The sequence below is a fragment of the Eptatretus burgeri genome, chromosome 2 (genome assembly GCF_056783735.1).
Source record: "Eptatretus burgeri isolate ZD-2024b chromosome 2, Ebu_testis_v1, whole genome shotgun sequence".
NCBI classification, from domain to species: domain Eukaryota; kingdom Metazoa; phylum Chordata; class Myxini; order Myxiniformes; family Myxinidae; genus Eptatretus; species Eptatretus burgeri.
In genome coordinates, this window is record NC_140962.1 from 84,773,288 (window position 1) to 84,793,100 (window position 19,813).

At 43.5% G+C, this 19,813-nt stretch overlaps 1 protein-coding gene across 5 annotated transcripts in view; it reads left to right on the plus strand.

Annotated features, from left to right (window-relative positions):
• Positions 1–19,813, plus strand: part of LOC147032473 (pecanex-like protein 1) — a 165,855-nt gene that overhangs the window by 122,885 nt on the left and 23,157 nt on the right. For all 5 annotated transcript variants that reach the window (XM_085870126.1, XM_085870122.1, XM_085870123.1 and 2 more), the window contains 4 exons: positions 5,334–5,511; positions 7,107–7,215; positions 7,578–7,707; positions 15,448–15,506. In XM_085870126.1, the coding sequence (XP_085726252.1) occupies positions 5,334–5,511; positions 7,107–7,215; positions 7,578–7,707; positions 15,448–15,506 (476 nt within the window). The remainder of the gene's footprint in view (positions 1–5,333; positions 5,512–7,106; positions 7,216–7,577; positions 7,708–15,447; positions 15,507–19,813) is intronic.

Genomic DNA, 19,813 nt, shown 5'->3' on the forward strand with positions numbered 1-19,813 from the left:
ATGAGCAGAGGCTCATCGACAAAGTTATCAGCCTTGATGAAGCAGACCCAGACGATGAGTTGCGCGTACGATGCGATATCAGTGGACTCGTCCAACTGTATGGCATGGCACGGCGATTCCTTGATCTTCTGAACGACCTGAGCCATTACGTCCAGACTCATCTATCTATAATTCCAGCAATCTTTGCGTGCGTGCGTGCGTGCGTGTGTGTCTGTGTGTGTCTGTGACCGCTGTTTCTCGACAACCACTGGTCTGATCTAATTGAAACTTGCCAGGTATATTGCTGGGGACCTGAGGATGTGCCTTTTCAAGGTTTGATATTAATCTGACAAGTGCCTCCCAAGTTATGGCCATTTATTTACTAACCAATGACAAGACACGTTGTTGCGTGGGCATGGCCGATGGGGGAAGGGAACCTCAGCCGCGCTCCCCATTACGGGTTACAACGTACGGGCTTCCAGAGAGTGATGACTTCGTGTATTCTAATAATTTCTCGATTTCTTATGCGCATTTATAGATATACACAATGCCCCAAGTTATGATCGTTTTCATATTAGACGGTGCATAAATTTCAGTAACATCAGAGTGAGCTGGTATGCTCCGAACCAGGAAGTAAAAATTTTTTTCTCTCTCTTCTCTTCTCTTTTTGTTTTTCCTTGCGATGACTTTGCGAAAAGGCAAAATACGTTGGCGCTAATTGAATAATTGGCCATTAAAACTAAATTGCGAATAATCGTAACTGTGATATGCGAACTTCCGGGCCACGCACATACGGGCACGCAAGAGCGAAGAAACGGCCTGTGTGGTTGTTGTTTCTTGCTCGCGGTTTGAATATTTATTCATTAATTATTATTATTATTTTTTTTTTAAGGGCACGTACTAGTATCTTCAATTCTGCGTTGGATGGTGTTGTCAGAGAGGGGTATAACTGCCAGTTTCTTCGCCGCTTCCTCCCCTCTATCAGAGATACCATGTCCTTTGCACATGGCAGCACGAGTTCTGCAATGGAGTTAGGCTTTTTAGTCTTGGCAACATGGAGCGACACTCGATACGAGGCCTCTAATGCGTGAGAATTGGTCTGATGGCATGTACCCTCTCTGTCAAGACGCGTATTCTTGAGTGCAAGAAGTTTCCTCTCAAAGAACGCTCTCTCCTTACCCTGATAAGGCGCATGTTTTGTGGTCTAATGCCTCTGCAACTTATTTTGTTTCATAGACTCCGTAGAAAGCACTTAAAAACAAATCACACACTGAGACAGGCCTATGTGCCCCACTTTTATCCACCACTAAGTAAAATCCAATTTTGGGAAATTTATCCTGGTAAGAACGTTCTGGTAATCTGGTAATCTGGTAATTCTGGTATCCTGGTAATCCGAGATTTGCTGGAGGCCGGTGCTGCCATCACAAATAAGGTCTTGAGTCGTGAATAGACGTGAATAGACGTGGAGACGTGAATACAGTAGACGTTAATGATAGAGTCAGAGTCTGAGTCTGAGAGGCCGTGGATCAAACCATTAATTTCCCGCCAAAATGAACCGCCCTTCAGCGAGCCCGCGCATCGGCTGGATCCCATTCCAAGCGTCATGTTGTGCCGGTTCCCATACTTTGAACGAACCGTTTATATTACATCCCGTAAAAGTGAACACCGATCGAAAATAGACTTTTTTTTCGCTGCAAGCGAACGCCCGCGACCCCACGAAATTTGCTCGGCGACCCCACTTGGGATCGCTCCCCCGGGTTTGAAAAACCAAGCGTTAGACGGAGCTATCAACTATCAGCGCGACGGCGCTGTCGAGAGTCTTTAAAAATCACTTGAAAATCGCATTAAAACATGCGCATCTGAGCGCTCGATATCTTTTTCCACTCGCGATCTTAGAGCCACGTCCGTCGCCAACAATGGCGCCCCGGCTCTCTCGCGGCCCCCCACCACATGCCGACTCGCCAACCAATCCCTGGGAGCCTGAAAAAGGTCATGTGACGTTGTGGGAGTCTTGACCGCAGAATCCTCAGTCTTACAACGCGAATGCGTGGCTTGCAACATTTTGCACGTCAAAACATGTTTATCAATAAGCTTGATGCAGTTTGACAAGGAAACAGTGTCTTTATCGGCAAGAAGCAACGCTAAGTCCAGCGGAAGCTGTTGATCGATACGGTAACGCACCAGGAGTTCCGCGACTGCTGGAGGTAACTCAACGCTGCTCCCCTCGAACCATCCCTGCAGCTGTTCCAACAAGACCCACGAATATTCCTCATAGGTTTGACTGGACTGACGAGTCCAACTGAAAAAATTACGCCTATAAATACACGCGGACACTGCATAGGCATTCAAAATCTCGGCCTTCAACTTACGGTATTCGTTTCCGTCCTCGGTTGCCATCTTCGCATATACCTCCCTCACCTTTTCATTAGATGGCTAACAAGATGGCCAACCCACAAGCTCTCATCAATGCCACCGGAAGTCAACAACTTCTCCGCCATCTCCAGATACGTTTCTGGCTTCGTGTCTCCCGTCCAGTCCGGCAAACGAACATGAACAATTTCTGGGACTGGTGCAGCAGACACATCTGCCCGCTGTCGTTCAGTCAACATTCGCCACTCATGCTCTCTGACGCGTTCAGCCTCTGCCGCTGCTCTTTCAGCTATCTCTGCGTCATATTCCCTGAGTCGCTCAGCCTCTGCCCTGTCATTCTCCCTGTTATACATGTCGAGTTATTGAACCGGGGTCAGCCCGGACCAGAAGGTCGAACGCATGCATTTAGTCATGATGGGATCGCTCCCTAACATATCGGGTTCAGTGACCGGGTCAAGGCTGATTGCGTCGCTCACATCGACACCCACTTGACTGTCAACCTGATCAGGTTGATCTCTCACTTCTCCAGCCGACATGGTTTGGCTACGAGTTATCATACGACAAGGGCACAAAACACTAAGTCCAAAAGGAGGCTGGGTCAAAATATTTCATCAATATCTTTCACCACATGGGATGGGGCAATTTATACAGGGGAGGCAAACAATATTGGGGTGATACACGTAATTCACACACAACGCTCTGTTGGGAAAATACGACACGAAATACCCAATATCACCACCGCACATAAAATTACCAATGAGAAAATGCAACGTACAAATAACTCAGGTTTTTTTTTGTTGTTGGCCGATGACTGGCGTAAACACAAGATAGCGTCCTATGGTGAGAAAATCCCTCCAAGATGGCGTTTGCTGGTGAGGGAACGATGATCAGATGAAGGAAGATGGTGGCCCACTGTGGAATTTCTGTCTCAGTTCGAATGTCTCTTACTTGAATGATCCCGGACGAGGCCCCATTTGTCGTGATCCCGGCTGTTTAATATCTTCCAGCACGGAATACTGACGTTAATGTCCGAGCTTCAAGCATTCCACGTGTGGACAAAGAGAACAACAAAACACACCACTGTGTTTCAAATCGGCCTCTAGGGGTAGGCACGATATTTTATTGGCTCAATCTCAAAAATGGCTGGTAACAGAATTTGAATACACAGCACAACAACCTGCCAGAACTCTTGGCAACAATAGAGTTCCAAAAACAGGTCGTACAACTCACAGCTCCGCTCAACGATATCTGGGAATAACGATCACACTCTTCCGGATTTAACTCATTCCGTTAGACGGAGCTATCAACGATCAGCGCGACGGTGCTGTCAAGAGTCTTTAAAAACCACTTGAAAATCGCATTAAAACATGCACATCTGAGCGCTCGATATCTTTTTCCACTCGCGATCTTAGAGCCACGTCCGTTGCCAACAATGGCGCCCCGGCTCTCTCGCGCCCTGTTCAAATCATGCTTGGTGATTGAATTAATACTAGGTGGGGTTGACTCAGCCTCTCATCCTTCCGAGGTTGGCAAAATGAGTGCCAGCTTGCTGGTATATTGTGTCGGAGTGGTGACCCGTCCAGGATTGTGTCTAATAGCAAGGAGACTGCTTAGGCAGCACCAACGCTCTGCACAGAGTCTGGTCCTGTAGATACATTTAAACAACATCAGTACTATTTAAACATTTATTGAACAAACAGATTTAAATGTGCGTGCACAGGAGATTCTGGACAGACAGACTCACTCCAGATCTCTCAATATAATCGGAGAATCTTCGTCTTTATATAGTTTTCAGTAAGACAGTTTTTATCATTTTCTGGCACTGACGCCAGTTCGCCCGGTCTTGACAATTTCCAGGTGAACTTCATCTTAAGTCTTCTTTGACAGCTCATGCTTAAATGGTTGGAACACATTCAAATCCAGACATATTAATCACACAGAATGCTGGAATGATGTCAAACGCCAACTCTAATGGCCATTAAAACAAGTTTCCATTTTATGTCGGTTAAAAGTCAGTCTTCTTCTCCCAAAACTGGGAAGATATATTATCTTGATGCAACTAGAGCTTAGTTGATACATGTGGACATTTTCTTAAATCCACATTCCAACTTTTTTGTGTCTTTTATAGAAATTCGTAAGATAGCGTTACATGACAGGCAATTCTTCTTTATATTCAACTTACTGGCAAAGTTCAACCTGTTTACACTTTTAATATACAGGTGATCTTTCCATACACAGAGGAGAAATATAATTACGTTAATTCCAAATGAATACATACTTAAAAACATCATATCATATTTGAGTACATTTTATTTCAGGTTTAATATATTATTTTAATATCAAGTTTTAATTATCAATTTATAATTTATCACCTCCAGACCCATCATGATAAAAATGTTTCTACAGTCCCAATGGATGGATGGATCTTTGAATTGTTGGTTCAAATTATTGGGACCTTTACATATACGAGGGGAGACCTCTGCACATTCCTGCGGTTAATCGTTGCAAAATTAATGCTGAGAAAGCAATCCTTCTCGGGAGATGATTTCTGGGACCTGCAGCAGAATCCTCCCAGTTTGTTCTGCAAAGACTGTACTTTTCTTTACAGTTTGTGTCTTCATTCGGTGAGCGTAGTTAAGTACTTGCTGAGAAGGTTGCTTGACAACGTAAACCATCATTGCCACTTGTGATCTCGGTCAAGAGCCACATCTTGGTCAAGGAACTCAAAGCTCAAGTTGATAACAGTTGTTCTGAAATTCGATTTTAAATGTTACCCATCCATCTTTTCATTCATTCTGGACTTTTCTTCTGTAAAGCCATACATCCCGTTGTGAACCTTAACTCTTCCATCTGTTGTAGACCGGGTGGAAGCCTCCGCTAAACCTCGTACCCGACCTTTTCTTCGTTTTATGAACTAATCGTGTGCTGGGAATCCTTGTGTTCAAAGACACCGGGTTGCATTCTGCCCACCCCTCATTCCTCAGTGGTGCCCCGTTGCTGATCACTGTGGCGGGAATGAAGCTTCTTCGTTCTTCGTTCAGCAATCCTGCGTTCCAGTATGTTACACTTACGTTTACGGCGCTTTTTTTCAACTTTGACTACCCTGCCTACTCGGAAACATTTCTGCTTGACTTCTACTTCTTCACCATCCTCTTCAGTAAGGTGTGTTCCTGTTCGTTGAGATAAAGAGGGTTATAAATAAATAAATAAATAAATAAATAATGGAGTAAAAAAGTGAGGCACCAATTTTATTCCCACTATTTCCCTTTGCATCCCATTTTGTTCCCAAATCTTGTTGAATATATTTCTAAAATGTGTCAGAAAGAGATCAAAGTTCAATTAAACTGATCAATTACATGTACAAGAACTGGTCAATCTGAGTTGCGACCCCAGCATCAAATACAGTCGTCTTTGACCTCAGGTTTGACTGGGAATGCTGACTGTGATCCAGCATATGAACAATATTGTCGTTGTTGTCAGACTCATCCCAGTTGCCCAGTTTGAATCTCGCATTAAAGTGGTCATGCCGGCTAACTGATCCAGGCGGTCTGAGTAGGGTCACGGGCCTGTTTGCCTTGTTACCTTGCGAAAGCAGAACGCCCGAGCCAGTTGCGAGACATGCTGATTGGTTCCGTTTGTCCAATTTCACAAAGTGGTTCAATTACCTGAGCGGTGATTGTTCGGACACAGGCACTTTTCATACTGGGTACTCGTAGCCCGGACCCAACCTGTCCTTTAAAGGACCTACTAGTCAATATACTCGCAATCAGGACACTCAAATCACTCGGAGACAAAGTGAATTTATAACGGTGTATTTACAAGCAAGCAAAAACGGCGGGAATATATGAGAAATACAAGTATTTATAACAAAACCCATACGTGTCCTGAATAACGAATGATCGGAAAGTCCTTAATTACATATTCCTTTGAGGGCTGAGAAATTCCTCAGGGAGAAATACCAGAGATTTGGACAAGACAGCCTTCGGTTTTTCTGCGCCAAGCGAGACACTGCTGGGTTCAAGTAGAGGTGCTCCCAGATGGGAAAACAGTTTGTCTGCGAGCAGGAGCTGACATGAGTTGGTGGGGGGGGGGGGGGGGGGTTGGGCACGATCTATGTTGTGGGCGTTGTGGAAGGCCCAAGAGGATGCATCCGTGGAGAAACCCCGAGGGTTCCTCTCCCTCTCCCCACCACAGTTCGCCCCTTCACTTATATAGTTTCAGCTCCCACCTCGGCTGCCATTGGCCCAAGACCCAGTTTGTGGGTGGGGCATCCCTCTGACTTTTTACCCAGATTGGTGATGTCAGATTGTTTTTTAAAGAATATTTAAAACACCTTGCAAAGAGATAAAACATGAAAAGTGTGTCAAGGCCAAACGATTTTTGACATTCACCTGGGGACGGAAGATGACAGCTTTCGACACATGTAGCGACGCATAATCCTCTATCACAATTAAATTACCTCACACTTATTCTAAACAGACACTAAGGGAAATAACTATTGCTATACTATGCAAAGTTATCCCCGAAGCAATATCGTTGGGTTTGTTTATAGAACTGGTTTAATATTTTTTTGAAGTTTATAGGAATGTTATGCCGTGTTTAAAGATTTTATATTGTCAGAATGATGGAAATGGTTGTCATTTATTGTTTTTGTTTTTGTGATTTTTAACCTAACCTCACAATGCTTGGTGCAAAACTATCACTTGTAAATGTCCTCCCCACCCCACCCCCCCCCCCATTTACCCTACACAACAAAGCTTTGGGATCTATGGCAGAAACTGCGATTTGTCTTCACCTACATTGCACCGTGGCAGATCCCGTGGGGTTCGGCATTCCATGCCTTTGCACAACCATTTGCTGTTCCGCGTATCCTTTAAACCTTCTGGCCTATTGCACCTACCACACCACCCTCCGGTCAACACCTCTAACCATCCCTCTGGTCAAAACATCCAACCCCCTCCGGTCAAAACATCCAACCCCCTCCTTCCCCAGTATAAGCCCCTGCAGCCATACCCATCCCCCAATCAGCCAACCATCCCACCCCCACATGTCCTCCCCCTCCTTCTCCCATAGTCCACTCCCTCTCCCATTCCTTGATTACAGCCTGTTTCTGACACGTGTCACCATATGTTGTCATTTGTCTTCGTCCATTTTTGGGGTAATCCTTTGGCTTTGGGTTAACCTGATGACCACACAGACCTCCCAAGCTTTCCTCAGCTGCATTGCAGACTCAGCTATGCTATTTCTTCAAGCTGCCATATCTGCATTGTTCTCTGCACCGCTGAACCCCTTCTTGGGCAGTGCCATTTTCCTGACATCGTACGTGCGGCCTGTTCGATTCTGGGAGAGAGATTACAAGTAAGTATGATGACCTTGAAGTACTGGACATTATTTTGCAGATTGTGTGAGAACTGGATTTTTAAACAACGGTTGAGAATTTGGCTTTCCTTGCCTTCCAACGACATGTGCAGTTTCCTTTAATGTATACACTTACGTTCATTTTGCTCCATTTTGTTCTGTGCCATAATTTTTGTGTACCTAGCCTTAATGATAAAAATGGTCATGCTGTAAATTCAGTTTGCTAATTTTAATTAATTAATTTAAATATAGCATCCTCAGTTGGCGGATGTTTATATATAATTTGATGCGCAATGCCGAAATGGTAATCGAAAAAAATACCACGTAATCTAGGGATAGCGATGAGCGTTTAGAAACGTCACCTTTGAATAATGAATGGATTTCAAAAGATTGCAGTGAAGTTCAACTCCTCACCAGATGCAAGCTGTGTAAAAATAAAAATAAAAACAATGTCACCCGCAGGGTGACCCGTATCTTGCCAAAAGGTGACCACGTGTGATTTCTTTAAGGTCACACTGAGGTGAACAGAGCTGCTATCCACCAGGAGCGACTCCTTGAGGAATATCTGCCTACGAGAGATTCTGATGAGAATCGTTATACAGAGTAACCATGAAAAATATGCGTTTGCCTCATAACGTCACCAAATGACGTCATAATGTCTCAAGCTTGACATATCTAGAAAGCACTCATCGAGGTGTTCAATTTGAGGTACTACACGATATGGTTCCTAAAACTTGAAAATTTGACCTTGGGGTCAAATATGTTTGACCTCAGGCGCTAACCATGAAGGTCAAGGCCAATCGCCACCAAAAATTAATCAGCTGAGCGCCAGACCATGAACTATATTCCCATGAAGTTTGAAGACTATCCGATCAAAATTACTCAAAAAATAAGGGTTTCGTCGACTCCCCTGATTTGCGACAAAGTGACCTTGACCTTTGACCTTGACCTTCAAAATTTTGTGCACTGAAAGGGACCTCTATAGGCCTCTGATATGCGAAGTTACAAAAATTTCCAATGATAACTGTGCTCTGCAGAATTTTTTATACGTGATTACAGACAAACAAACAAACAAACAAACAAAAAACATACAAGCTGACTAACATATCTTGCAAAAACTTCGTTTTGGTAAGATAAAAACAATATATATATATATATATATATATATATATATATATATATATATATATATATATATATATATATGTATATGTATATATTTATTTACGATTATTAGTTGATTGAAATGTCACCAAAAGTAGTGCCATGAGGAAGTCGACCCAGAAAAACGAGAAAGAACAACACCAGTGTCAGTTGCATGAAACAAATTAAAGGCTTTAAATAACTTGCAATGTGCTCATTCCTTTTCAAGGTGAGCAGTATATGTGGTAATAAGGTGTTTTTTTTGGTTTACGAAAAAATATTTTCACGAAAAAAAATAAGTGACCACTATATTCGTCATTGTTGTGTGTCTGTCTGTCTGTCCGTCTGTCTGTCCCGAGCATAGCTCCGTGGGTTTTGATCTGATCCTGACAAAATTTTGGTGGGAGGTTTATTTCATGATCTAGTTGTGTTTTCCTGAGAATGGGCGTGGTGCGCCCATTCTGGGTGGAGCCACACCCAAAAAACGTGTTTTTGGGGGTAGCCGATTTCAATTTGCATCTTCTCCTAGGGGGTTTTGTTGAATCTGACGGAGGTTTCGGTATTTGGTTAGCCCAATGGCACCTGCATAGCCCCACGGAGCTCGATTTTTCATTTTCGTCCCAAGGTCAAGGCCACAAGGTCACGAACTTAGAAAATTGCGAATTTTGACAGAAATAATTTTCTTCTTCGAGGGGTTTGTCGAATCTGGCAGGGGTTTTCGGTATTTGGTTAGCCCAATGGCACCTGCATAGCCCCACGGAGCTCGATTTTATTTTATTTTATTTTTTTTTTTTTTTCATTTTCGTCCCAAGGTCACAAACTTAGAAAATTTCGAATTTTGACATAAAAATCATACGACCGCCCAAACTTTGAGAGCAAGGATGACAATTTTTTATGCATAATCTTGAGGTCATTCCCCACCTAAAGTCTTGAAACCATTTTGCTCCATCTCGAACACCTTGCCCGTGGCGCCCCCTTCAAGTTTGTTTTTACGCTGATTTCATCAAAGTATGGATAATCCGAGGAGTGTGAAATGCCATAGAGCCTATATGTCGTTATATTGTTCCTGGAATGTTCCAGAGGAAATTTTGCACCAAAGGTCATAATCCTTGACCTTTGACCTTTAAAGGTCACAAAGGGCAAATTTTCAAAGTTGTGGGAATCGAACCGGGTTTTCGACCTTCTTCGACGAACTAACTCCAATAAGCTATAGCACGTATCCTATTTCCTTATTTTAATGTCCACAACATTGTTTTGTGACCTTTAAAGGTTATGCAAAGGTCAAATTTTTAAATTTGTTGAAGGAAACCGGGTTTTCGACATTTTGCAGCTAATAACCTGTCACTCGTACCACATCATGTTGATCATTTTTATAACTTGGTCAAAAATTATCACATTGTCTCATCCTCGACTTCTGAAACAATCTACATCGTCAAATACCGCTCGTGAACCATCGTAGTCTCCAGACTTGTCTTCTTCTTTTTATTCTTCTTTTTTTCTTTTTCTTCTTCTTTTTTTCCTTGCGCTTTGAACAACATTTTGTCTTTTACAATGTGTTCTTTTTTCAGTACAGATCGAGACTCATGGAAGAGTGAGGTGATGGTTAAAAAGGTAGCAAGCTGACACTGCACAGTTGGATGGAATAAGAAAGGGGATTGAATGAACAGGAAAATAGGAGAGAAGAGGGGAGAAAACACAGGAAGTAACCTGCAAGTAATAGGGTTGGTTTAGGTAGGATTAATGGGTGTAGAAAAGTTTGCGGGTAGGGTTGGAGGTAGTACGAGATGGGAGTTCACCGCCTGTTTTGAAGCCCTGGAGGGAAGAGTGGGATTGAACAAATTTCACAATGCGGTTCCACAGAATGGAGAAGTGAGGACAAAGGAGCGTTCGTGAGCAGTGAGAATGTATTTTGGGAGTTTAAAACTAGGAGGGAGTTTCTGGAAGAGTGTTTGAATTCAGTGTTTGCTGAAGATCATTAGAGGGCTGAGAGAGGAGAGGTGGTTAAGAAAAGAGAGGCAACAGAACTGTCTGATGTTGATAGCAACAGGCTTTGTGCTTCGGCCTCATCGAAGGAGATACTAATAATGTTGAGAGCTTTGGATGCCACAGAGTTCAGGAGAGATATGATGCAGTACTTCATTGAACGATGGACAAAGGCCTCTCTGTAGGCTGTGGGTAGTTCTTATTCTTATAAGAATGACAGAGGATGCCCATTCTGCAGCTGGCTCTGGAGGCCAGCTGGTTGGTGTATTTTAATGAAAGAGCGACTTTGATATTTGATAATGAAAGAAAGATATTGTAAAAAAAAAAAATCCATACAGTGTGTGTGTGTGTGTGTGTGTGTGTGTGTGTGTGTGTGTGTGTGTGTGTGTGTGTGTGTGTGTGTGTGTGTGTGTGTGTATGTGTGTGTGTGTGTGTGTGTGTGTGTGTGTGTGTGTGTGTATATGTATGTCCCCACCATATTTCCGCAGGGCACTGAAGGTCCGCCAACGACCCCCTTCTGGTAAAACTACCAAAATCACGAATCACCGCTCACCTTCACTCTCTCATTCTACTTTTTTTTCCGCCTTTGGAATAAACTCCCACATTTCAATCCCATTCTTCCCTCCAGGTCTTCAAAACAGCTGTTCACCACCACCGATCTTCCCCATCCAAAACCTTGATCTTTTCTACCCTCGTTCATCCACCACCGATCTTCCCCCATCCAAAACCTTGATCTTTTCTACCCCCGTTCATCCACCCCCAACCCACCTCCTTCAAATTCCCTGCTTTCCTTTCTTAAAGTCCCTGTAATGTCTATCTTGTATACCCCGTGTTCCTCGCCCCATCCCTCTCCCTTCCACAGATCTAATGTCTCTGTTCCCCACTGTTTTGTCCTTCCCTCTCCCGCCCCTCTTGTCTCATGTCCCCTTTGCTGGGCGTTGTGTGTTAGCTGTCATACGAGCCTCAACAATGTACACCAAAAAAAAAGTGACAGGTAAAAAAAAATGTTTAGAAAATGCGTTAATACAGCAAATTGCTCAGAAATCGGGTGTTATCAGCTTTTAAACTCGCAGAGAAACTCCATAACGTTTCTGAAGCAAACCAACCCGGTTCGTGTTAAGATAACCAACTGCTTTGAAAACAGCCGTGAGGACAAAGGAAAGCGCGATTGTTTGTACGCTGCTGAGGTTAAAAGTTAAAACCGACTGAACCTGCACGTCTGTACCTCCATCCTGGCCCGACCAAGGTCATGTTGCTCAGCATTAATTCTTGACGTCATATGTTCCAGGTGTATCTGAATCCATTAAAGCGTCAGTTAAATTTGTTTTTTCACAGTTAAATGTAATTGTTGGTTTCCCGCTGAGCTTGCTCGATCACCCGGGTGAGCAGCCTCCACTCCTGCGTGCCAAACATGGCCCGTTCCAAGCTCCGTACGAAGTTCCGCATGGATAAAGTACACAAAAAGGAGAACCACAAAGGCTTACCTTTTAAATATGGAATTCAAGGGGTAAATTCACAAAATTCAATTTAAATATATATATCTATATATATATATATATATATATATATATATATATATATATATATATATATATATATATATATATATATATATATATATATATATATATATATATATATATATATATATATATATATATATATATATTGTTGTGGTTGACGAAATTCGCAAACCACCATTCAGGTCCCGTAGGTGAGATATCTCTGTAAGTATATGTGTAGTTAGCCCAAACCCGTTGTTTAGAGGGAATAAATGTCATTCATTCGGGCTGCGACCCTTTTAGATAGCCGTTTTTCTTTTACTATCTTTATTTTGGACCAGCCGCCATTACTACCACCACAACCACCACCAACCACGTCTCAACAGCCATCACACAACAACCACCAACCGCAACGCCGTTTCACAACAACAACAACGCCAACAGCCACGACCTTTACCGTCACATCTCGCTCTCGCAACCATCGCATCACCGCCATTCCCGCGCCGCTTGTGGGCACCGATCCTGGACTCGTACAGGGCGCGCACCGAGCAGCGGGTGCAAAAACACCAGCCTTTCCGAGAAATCGGATCAAGAATGATTCACGCCCACTTCTGTTCCGTCCTATCAGCGAGCGTGGGGCGATTTGGCCCCGCCTCCAGGCGCGTCGGAGTATAATCGCTATATGCAGATTCGCGGATCAAGAACGATTCACGCCCACTTTTCCTCTGTCCAATGGGGAGCGTGGCTCCGCCCCCGAGCCATTCCTGATCCAAAAATCTGCATATGATTTCTCCTGTCGGACTATAAAGCACCGAGCGCGGAGCGAATCGAGGCAGTTGGAGGGAGTTGAGAAGAGGAGGCAGTTGGGAAGAGTTGGGAAGAGTTGAGCAGTTGCAGGTAGTCGGAAGAGTTGAAGAGTTGGGCAGTTGGAGGCAGTTGGGAAGAGTTGAAGAGTTGAGAAGAGGAAAGAGTTGGAGAGTTGTGGCGGCGGTGAAAGCAGTCGAGAGAGTGTCTGTCGGAGTCCGGAGAGGCTGGAGAAGCCAAGAATCTTTGTGGAGGTCTGCGCTCGTGTCGGAGTCGGGGAGCTGCAGAGAGGGGAGGCCGGTAACGCGACCGAGGTTGCAGTGGAGTCGCTCGTCGCGGGACCCAAGCCAGCCAGATATCCTCATTCCCCCGAGCATCAACAACCCACTCCTGTTCCCCCCCGCGCTGAGATAGTGTGAGAAGGGGGCCCGGTTCCCACCCCATTCCAGGCAGTGCCAGCGAGGCCCGCGGAGTCGGGGCGCCGCCGCCATTTTGCGGCTCATCACCAGACGGGTAGGCTCGACGCGGTCTCGGCCCCAGGCCCGTCTGCCCCCTCATAGTTGAGGGTGGTCCCTTTTTCTTTTGCTTTGAGTATATGTGTTGTCGGCGCCGTCTGTGAAGTAAAACTGTATAAGTGTTGCCGTGTGCTCGGTAGTCGGTAGTAGATCTGCATTGTGTTTCTTTTGTTGCATTTGCTTTTTGTGCAGAATTGTCGTGTTACTTTTACATTTGCTTTTGGTGGATAATTGTTGTGATTGTATATGTGTGCTTTCCGTTTGCCGCGGAATAAATGTGCTTTATGTTGAACTGTTTTTCCCGTTTCGCTTCGTCTTTTCTTTTATTGAATCTCCATCTTACTTCACGTAAAGGGTTGGTCGTGGGCTAAAAACGCCCAATAATTAATCGAACCGTCGAGGTTGACGATAACACCGCTCGGTTATCCCGATAGTACGGAACGGGTCGCTTAAAGTGGCCCGTGTCCGAAGTCGACCTGCGGCGAGGTGCGATCGCCCGGTCTACCCTCCGTGTGGGTACTTAGGTAGGTCGAATTTGGCGAGCAACCCTATCCCACGCGGGGGGCCGATTGGCACGATCGTGGTGAGGCCGAAAGGCCCACCCGTGACTAGTTCCCGGCGTTAGTCCGAGAGGGTCACTACGGGATTGTCCGTCCGGTGGGCGACGTGCCGCGATTCGAGTTACGTGGCCGCTCGCACGCCGGCGGGCGCGAATCCGCAACAATATATATCGCTCTCCAGAGAGAACACAAAATGTTGGCCAACACTTTTCACTGCTCGAACCAACACGGAGGAACTCTGAACATGAGGTCGATGGAGGTTATTTATTTATTTATTTAATTAATATGTATCTATTTCAAAGTGACAGGTAGATAAAGAAAGCGCCGCACAAAAAGTTAACAAAGTGATGTCGTCTAACAATGAAATTGCACAACATTCTCAGCCGGCGAGGCACCACCCGAGGGACCGCACGCAACTGTGGGCCCAACACAGTCGGTCGATGTGAGATGTGTACTATATATATATATATATATATATATATATATATATATATATATATATATATATATATATATATATATATATATATATATATATATTGTCAAAGGCATTCAATAATATGAGTGAGGAAAGTGAAAAAGTAAATTTATTGTTAAGAAATCATTGTGGCCTTTTCCAAGTCAAGGCATGGTTGAGCAGGCCAAAAAAACATGGTGGCTTCAGACTCCAGTGAGGTAACCCAGGATATACCTTCAGACCCCAGACAGCAAGGTGGCTGAGGATGTTCCTGATGAAGGATAGAGTTAAATAAGGCCGTTGATTATCTTCAAAAGGGGTGTTTTAATTAACCCAAACATCCAATTTTCACTCTTGTACTTCCTTGGAGTTCCCTTAGTATACCTGCACAGTTTCAGGCTGCTCGGTTTTTTTTTAATAGTTTTGGAGTTATCAAAATTAAGACCAGTTACTGCACCGTTGTCCAAAGAAGGAAGCCAGACATAATGACACACACACACGCACATGCACACACACATAACGACACACACTCGTGTCTTCCACACGGGTACGAGCTGGAACCAGGATCAGTAGCAACAGACATGAGGCTTTGTATGCACCTTAAACAAGGTAATCAAGCCTGATTCCATCACTGTTCGTTCATCAACAACAACAAAAAAACGACATCCAAAATCCAAATGGCATTGTAAACAAATGCGAGGTTGACGTCTCAAAATGAAGACGAGGTCTATTCCAATTTTTTTCTAACACAACTTTGTTTCTCGCCCTTACCTCAGCACCAAGCGAGTCGACCACTCCAACACTCGTCTGGCCACTCAGCTTGACCGCAGCCCTGGTGCGAGAACTCTTCCTTCCTTTCCTTTTTATCCCCAATGCGGGCTGTATGCTGTGTTGCTTGATGTCATATTTTTAACAACAGTCATCAGCTTTTTAGATTGAGATTTTATTTTATCTTAAGACAAGGCTGTGTTTAAAATTTGAGCTCTTGACTGAGCCTAAAGCCTGTTTTATTGTTTATGTTATCCGCTGCGGAAATCACAGGTGGGACTTGTGTGTTTCACGAGTACTCATGTCAAAATGAAGACCAATTACTGCACCGTTGTCCGAAGAAGGAAGCCAGACATAACGACACACACACACCAGTTAAAAAGGTCGTTCCAGCTAAAATTTCATTGTGTGGAGCCTGTGAAAGACACTGCAAACAAGCAGTGTCAGCAGCTACACTGCAGTCCACAGGTTGACCAGCCAACTTTATTAGTATTATTATTATTATTTAGCAATGCCAGCCATCCCAGCCCATCACTTAGGAATCAATCCATGGATGTGTTTCTGGATTCACTGGTTTTCACCAGCATGGAGGGGATTGTCCTCTCTAGTTGAGCTGGCAAGTTGAAGAGTTGCACTGCAAAAAAATATTATTAGTAAAATGTTTTCTTGAAATAAGAAAACCTTCCTTATTTTCAGAAAATATTTTCTAATGAAGAAAAATATTTTTGGCAGTGACTATTTGATGGCTATGCAATATGTTGCTTGCCAGCTGAACCCTGGCGGTAAATACTGGTGCGTCACAAGGGTTTAGTCACCATTTCAGTGAAGAGGTGCCAACTCTTTGTCATTTAAGACGATGACGTATGCTTGCCAGCCAAAATCTTGAGGGGAATCAATTCCAGCCGGTTATTGTTGGCCTGCACGCGTGAAGTGAAAAGTGGGTTTAAGCAATCAGTGTCTGTCTGCATTTGTCTGCATTTCGTCTGCGTAAGTCTGCATTTCGTTAAGAGCACACATCGAAAACCGTTCACTGGAGGAAATTGAAACTTTACCACGTGTTACGTGACCATTTGATACAGCACATGTTGAGCGTACATTGAAAATTTTCAAAGTATAATTAATATATATATTTTTTTATACCTTAGAAGTGTAGATAGATGCAATTACGAATTTGCCATCACAAGAGTTGGCTCGCACCCAGGGCCGCCGAGAGCCAGAATGGATCCCAGGGCAATACTAAGTGTGGGGCCCCCTTCATCTGGGCCCCATTCAAAATACATATTTTTTTTACAACCGATAAGGAGGTTTCCATATTTTCGTTGTCAGAAACACTTGCCATGTTTAAGGAAAATTGGGGTATTATTTGCCTATTCCTATATGCAGATTTATTTAACACACTTCATCTGGATGGGGTGTGGCCAACGCTTGTGTTCATTTACGTAATTACGTCATTACCACGATTGTGATTCAATGTAAATTGTTCCCACAGTAGTTCATTTTACGAGCGAGGGTGTCACTGTCCATGGCAATGGCGAGCTGAGGAATCACCATGATTGTCTTGGAGGGAGACACAAAATAGTTGCCCCTGGTGTTTTATCATCACAAACAATTATATGAAACAAATAATTGAAGGAATAATTATGGAGCCCAAATTGGGTCCGGGCCTTGGAATAGTTACTCCACATGCCCCCCCCTTACCCCCTCCACCAGCAAATATTCCATGAGAGCAAATATTCTATTTCCCCCCACCCCCTATGAGAGACACCCCATTTCAAAATTTTCACCTTTTGTTCCCTTATAGCGTGGAATTAAATTACATTAAGTGAGACTTTTTCCACCTTTATTTACACATCGTAACCCATAACTTCCAAGTGAAAAATATATTCTACAAATTTCAGAAAATTAATTAAAAATACAAAACTAGAATATCTTGGTTGGATCACCCTAATAATAACAATGGTAAATTAGCTCAGGTATAACCAATCACCTTCAAAATCACACATCAAGTTAATTGGCCTCCACCTGTGTTAACTTGTAATGATTTTGATTATTTCAGCATAAAATCAGCTGTTCCTTTAGGTTTCCTCTTCTGGGTAGTTCATTTCACAGCAAAGACTCAACCATGGGAAAAGGAGGTTTCAAAAGACCTCCGGGGATAAAGTTGTGGAAAGGCATAGATCAGGGGATTGGTATAAAAATATTTCGAAGACCTTGAATATCCCTTGAGGCACAAAAAAAACGATCATTAAGAAGTGGAAGGTGCATGGTATCACCAAGACCCTGCCGAGATCAGGCCATCCCTCCAAATTGGATGATAATGCAAGGAGGAGACTGATCAGAGAGGCCACCAAGAGGCCAATGGCAACTTTGAAAGAGCTACATGCCTTTATGCAAAAGACTGGTCACTGTGTGCAGGTGACAATATGCCAAGCACTCCACAAGTCTGGCCTGTACAGTAGGGTGGCAAGAAGGAAGCCATTACTCAAAAAGCCCACCTTGAGTCGCATTTGAGGTATGTAGAGAAACACTGGAGATTCTGAAGCCTTGTGACAAAAAGTTTTCTAGTCTGATGATACCAAGATTGAACTTTTTGGCCTAAACGCAAAACGTTACGTTTGGTGCAAATCCAACACAGCACATCGCCCAAAGAACACCATCCCTACTTTGAAGCATGGTGGTGGCAGCATCATGTTATGCGGATGTTTTTCATCAAAGGACTGGGGCACTTAACAGGACAGAAGGTAAAATGGATGGAGCAAAATACAGAAAAATCCGAGAGGAAATCCTGCTGCCCTCTGCAAGAAAGCTGAAATTGGGACAGAAGTTCACCTTTCAGCATGACAATGAGCCAATGCACACAGCCAAAGCTACACTGGAGCAGCTAAGGAAGAGAAAGATAAATGTCCTTGAGTGTCCCAGTCAGAGCCCTGATCTAAATCCAATCGAATGTGTGGCGTGACTTGAAGATTGCTGTCCATCAACACTCCCCACGCAACTTGACTGAGCTTGAACAGTTTTGTCCAGAAGAATGGGCAAATATTGCCCAATCAAGGTGTGAAAAGTTGGTGGAGACCTTTCCCAACAGACTCACAACTGTAATTGCTGTCAAAGTCCTTCCACCAAATATTAACTCAGGGAGGTGGAAACTTATCCAACCAAGATACTCTAGTTCTATATTTTAAATTTATTTTCTGAAATTTGTATAATTTGTTTTTCCCTTGGAAGTTGTGGGTTACGATGTGTAAATAAAGGTGGGGAAAAAAGTCTGATTTCAATGCAAATTTAATTCCAGGCGGCTATAAGGGAACAAAAGGTGAAAATTTTGAAGGGGGGTGTAGACTTTCTGTAGGCACTGTCCTTCATGGTAAAGAATGTCACAGAAATTACAGGAAAGCCCCCAACGTTAAAGTTCCTGCTTTAATGACAGGAAACCAAGTCCTCAAGACTGCATGGGGCAAATATTCTGTGAATACCATCTAGTTTGACCATGCATTCTGGCCCTTTGGATTAGGATGCATGTGTTTGGTTAACTGCGTGCTTCAGCCATTGGGCTCAAGTACCTATGTATGCTAGTTGGACAAGTTTTGTAGGACTATGTACTTTGGTGGTGGTGCCTTGGTGCATGGCCATTGGGGAAAACTGCCTTGGCTTTGTTATACTATAATGTCAAATATATATATATATATATATATATATATATATATATATATATATATGTATATATGTATTTTTTATTTACCAAAAAAAAAAAAGGACATTGTCATAAGATGGCCAAGTGGTCCCCAGTTATTGTTTACCATGCATTCTGGCCCTGTGGGTTCGGATGCATGTTTGTTTTGAACATGTGCTTCAGGCTGAAGTCCATGCATACACGAGTTTGACAAGTTTTGTTGAACTGTGTACTTTGGCTGTGGAGCCAAGGTGCACGTCTTCAGCTTTGTTCGTTGATTTTTTTTTTTAATTAAAAAAGGCGGTGTCGTCATGATGAGGTTCAGTGAGTCAGAAATGTGTCCATGGATTGATTTCCTTCCCAAGGGGTGTGCTGGAATTGCTCAAGACGTTTGGCTGACTATTATTGCAGATAGCAGTGCAGCAGCTAACGTACTGCTTGTTTTCATTGGGCAGTTCTGTGTCTCTCACAGACTGAAACTAAAAGCTGGAAGTAGCTCCTTTATCTGTAATTTCAGGACGTGTTGGACATTGAAAAGCTACGGAATTATTGGCTTCACGGTGTTCACATTTTGCCTGTGGGCCAGCGGCGGCACTGCCGACGTACCAATATTCACTTTGTAGCAGCCTTTGGTGTCAAAACGGACATCGGGGCCAACGTGTGGTAGCTTAAAACCTTACCCAGACTCTGAAGTACCTACACCC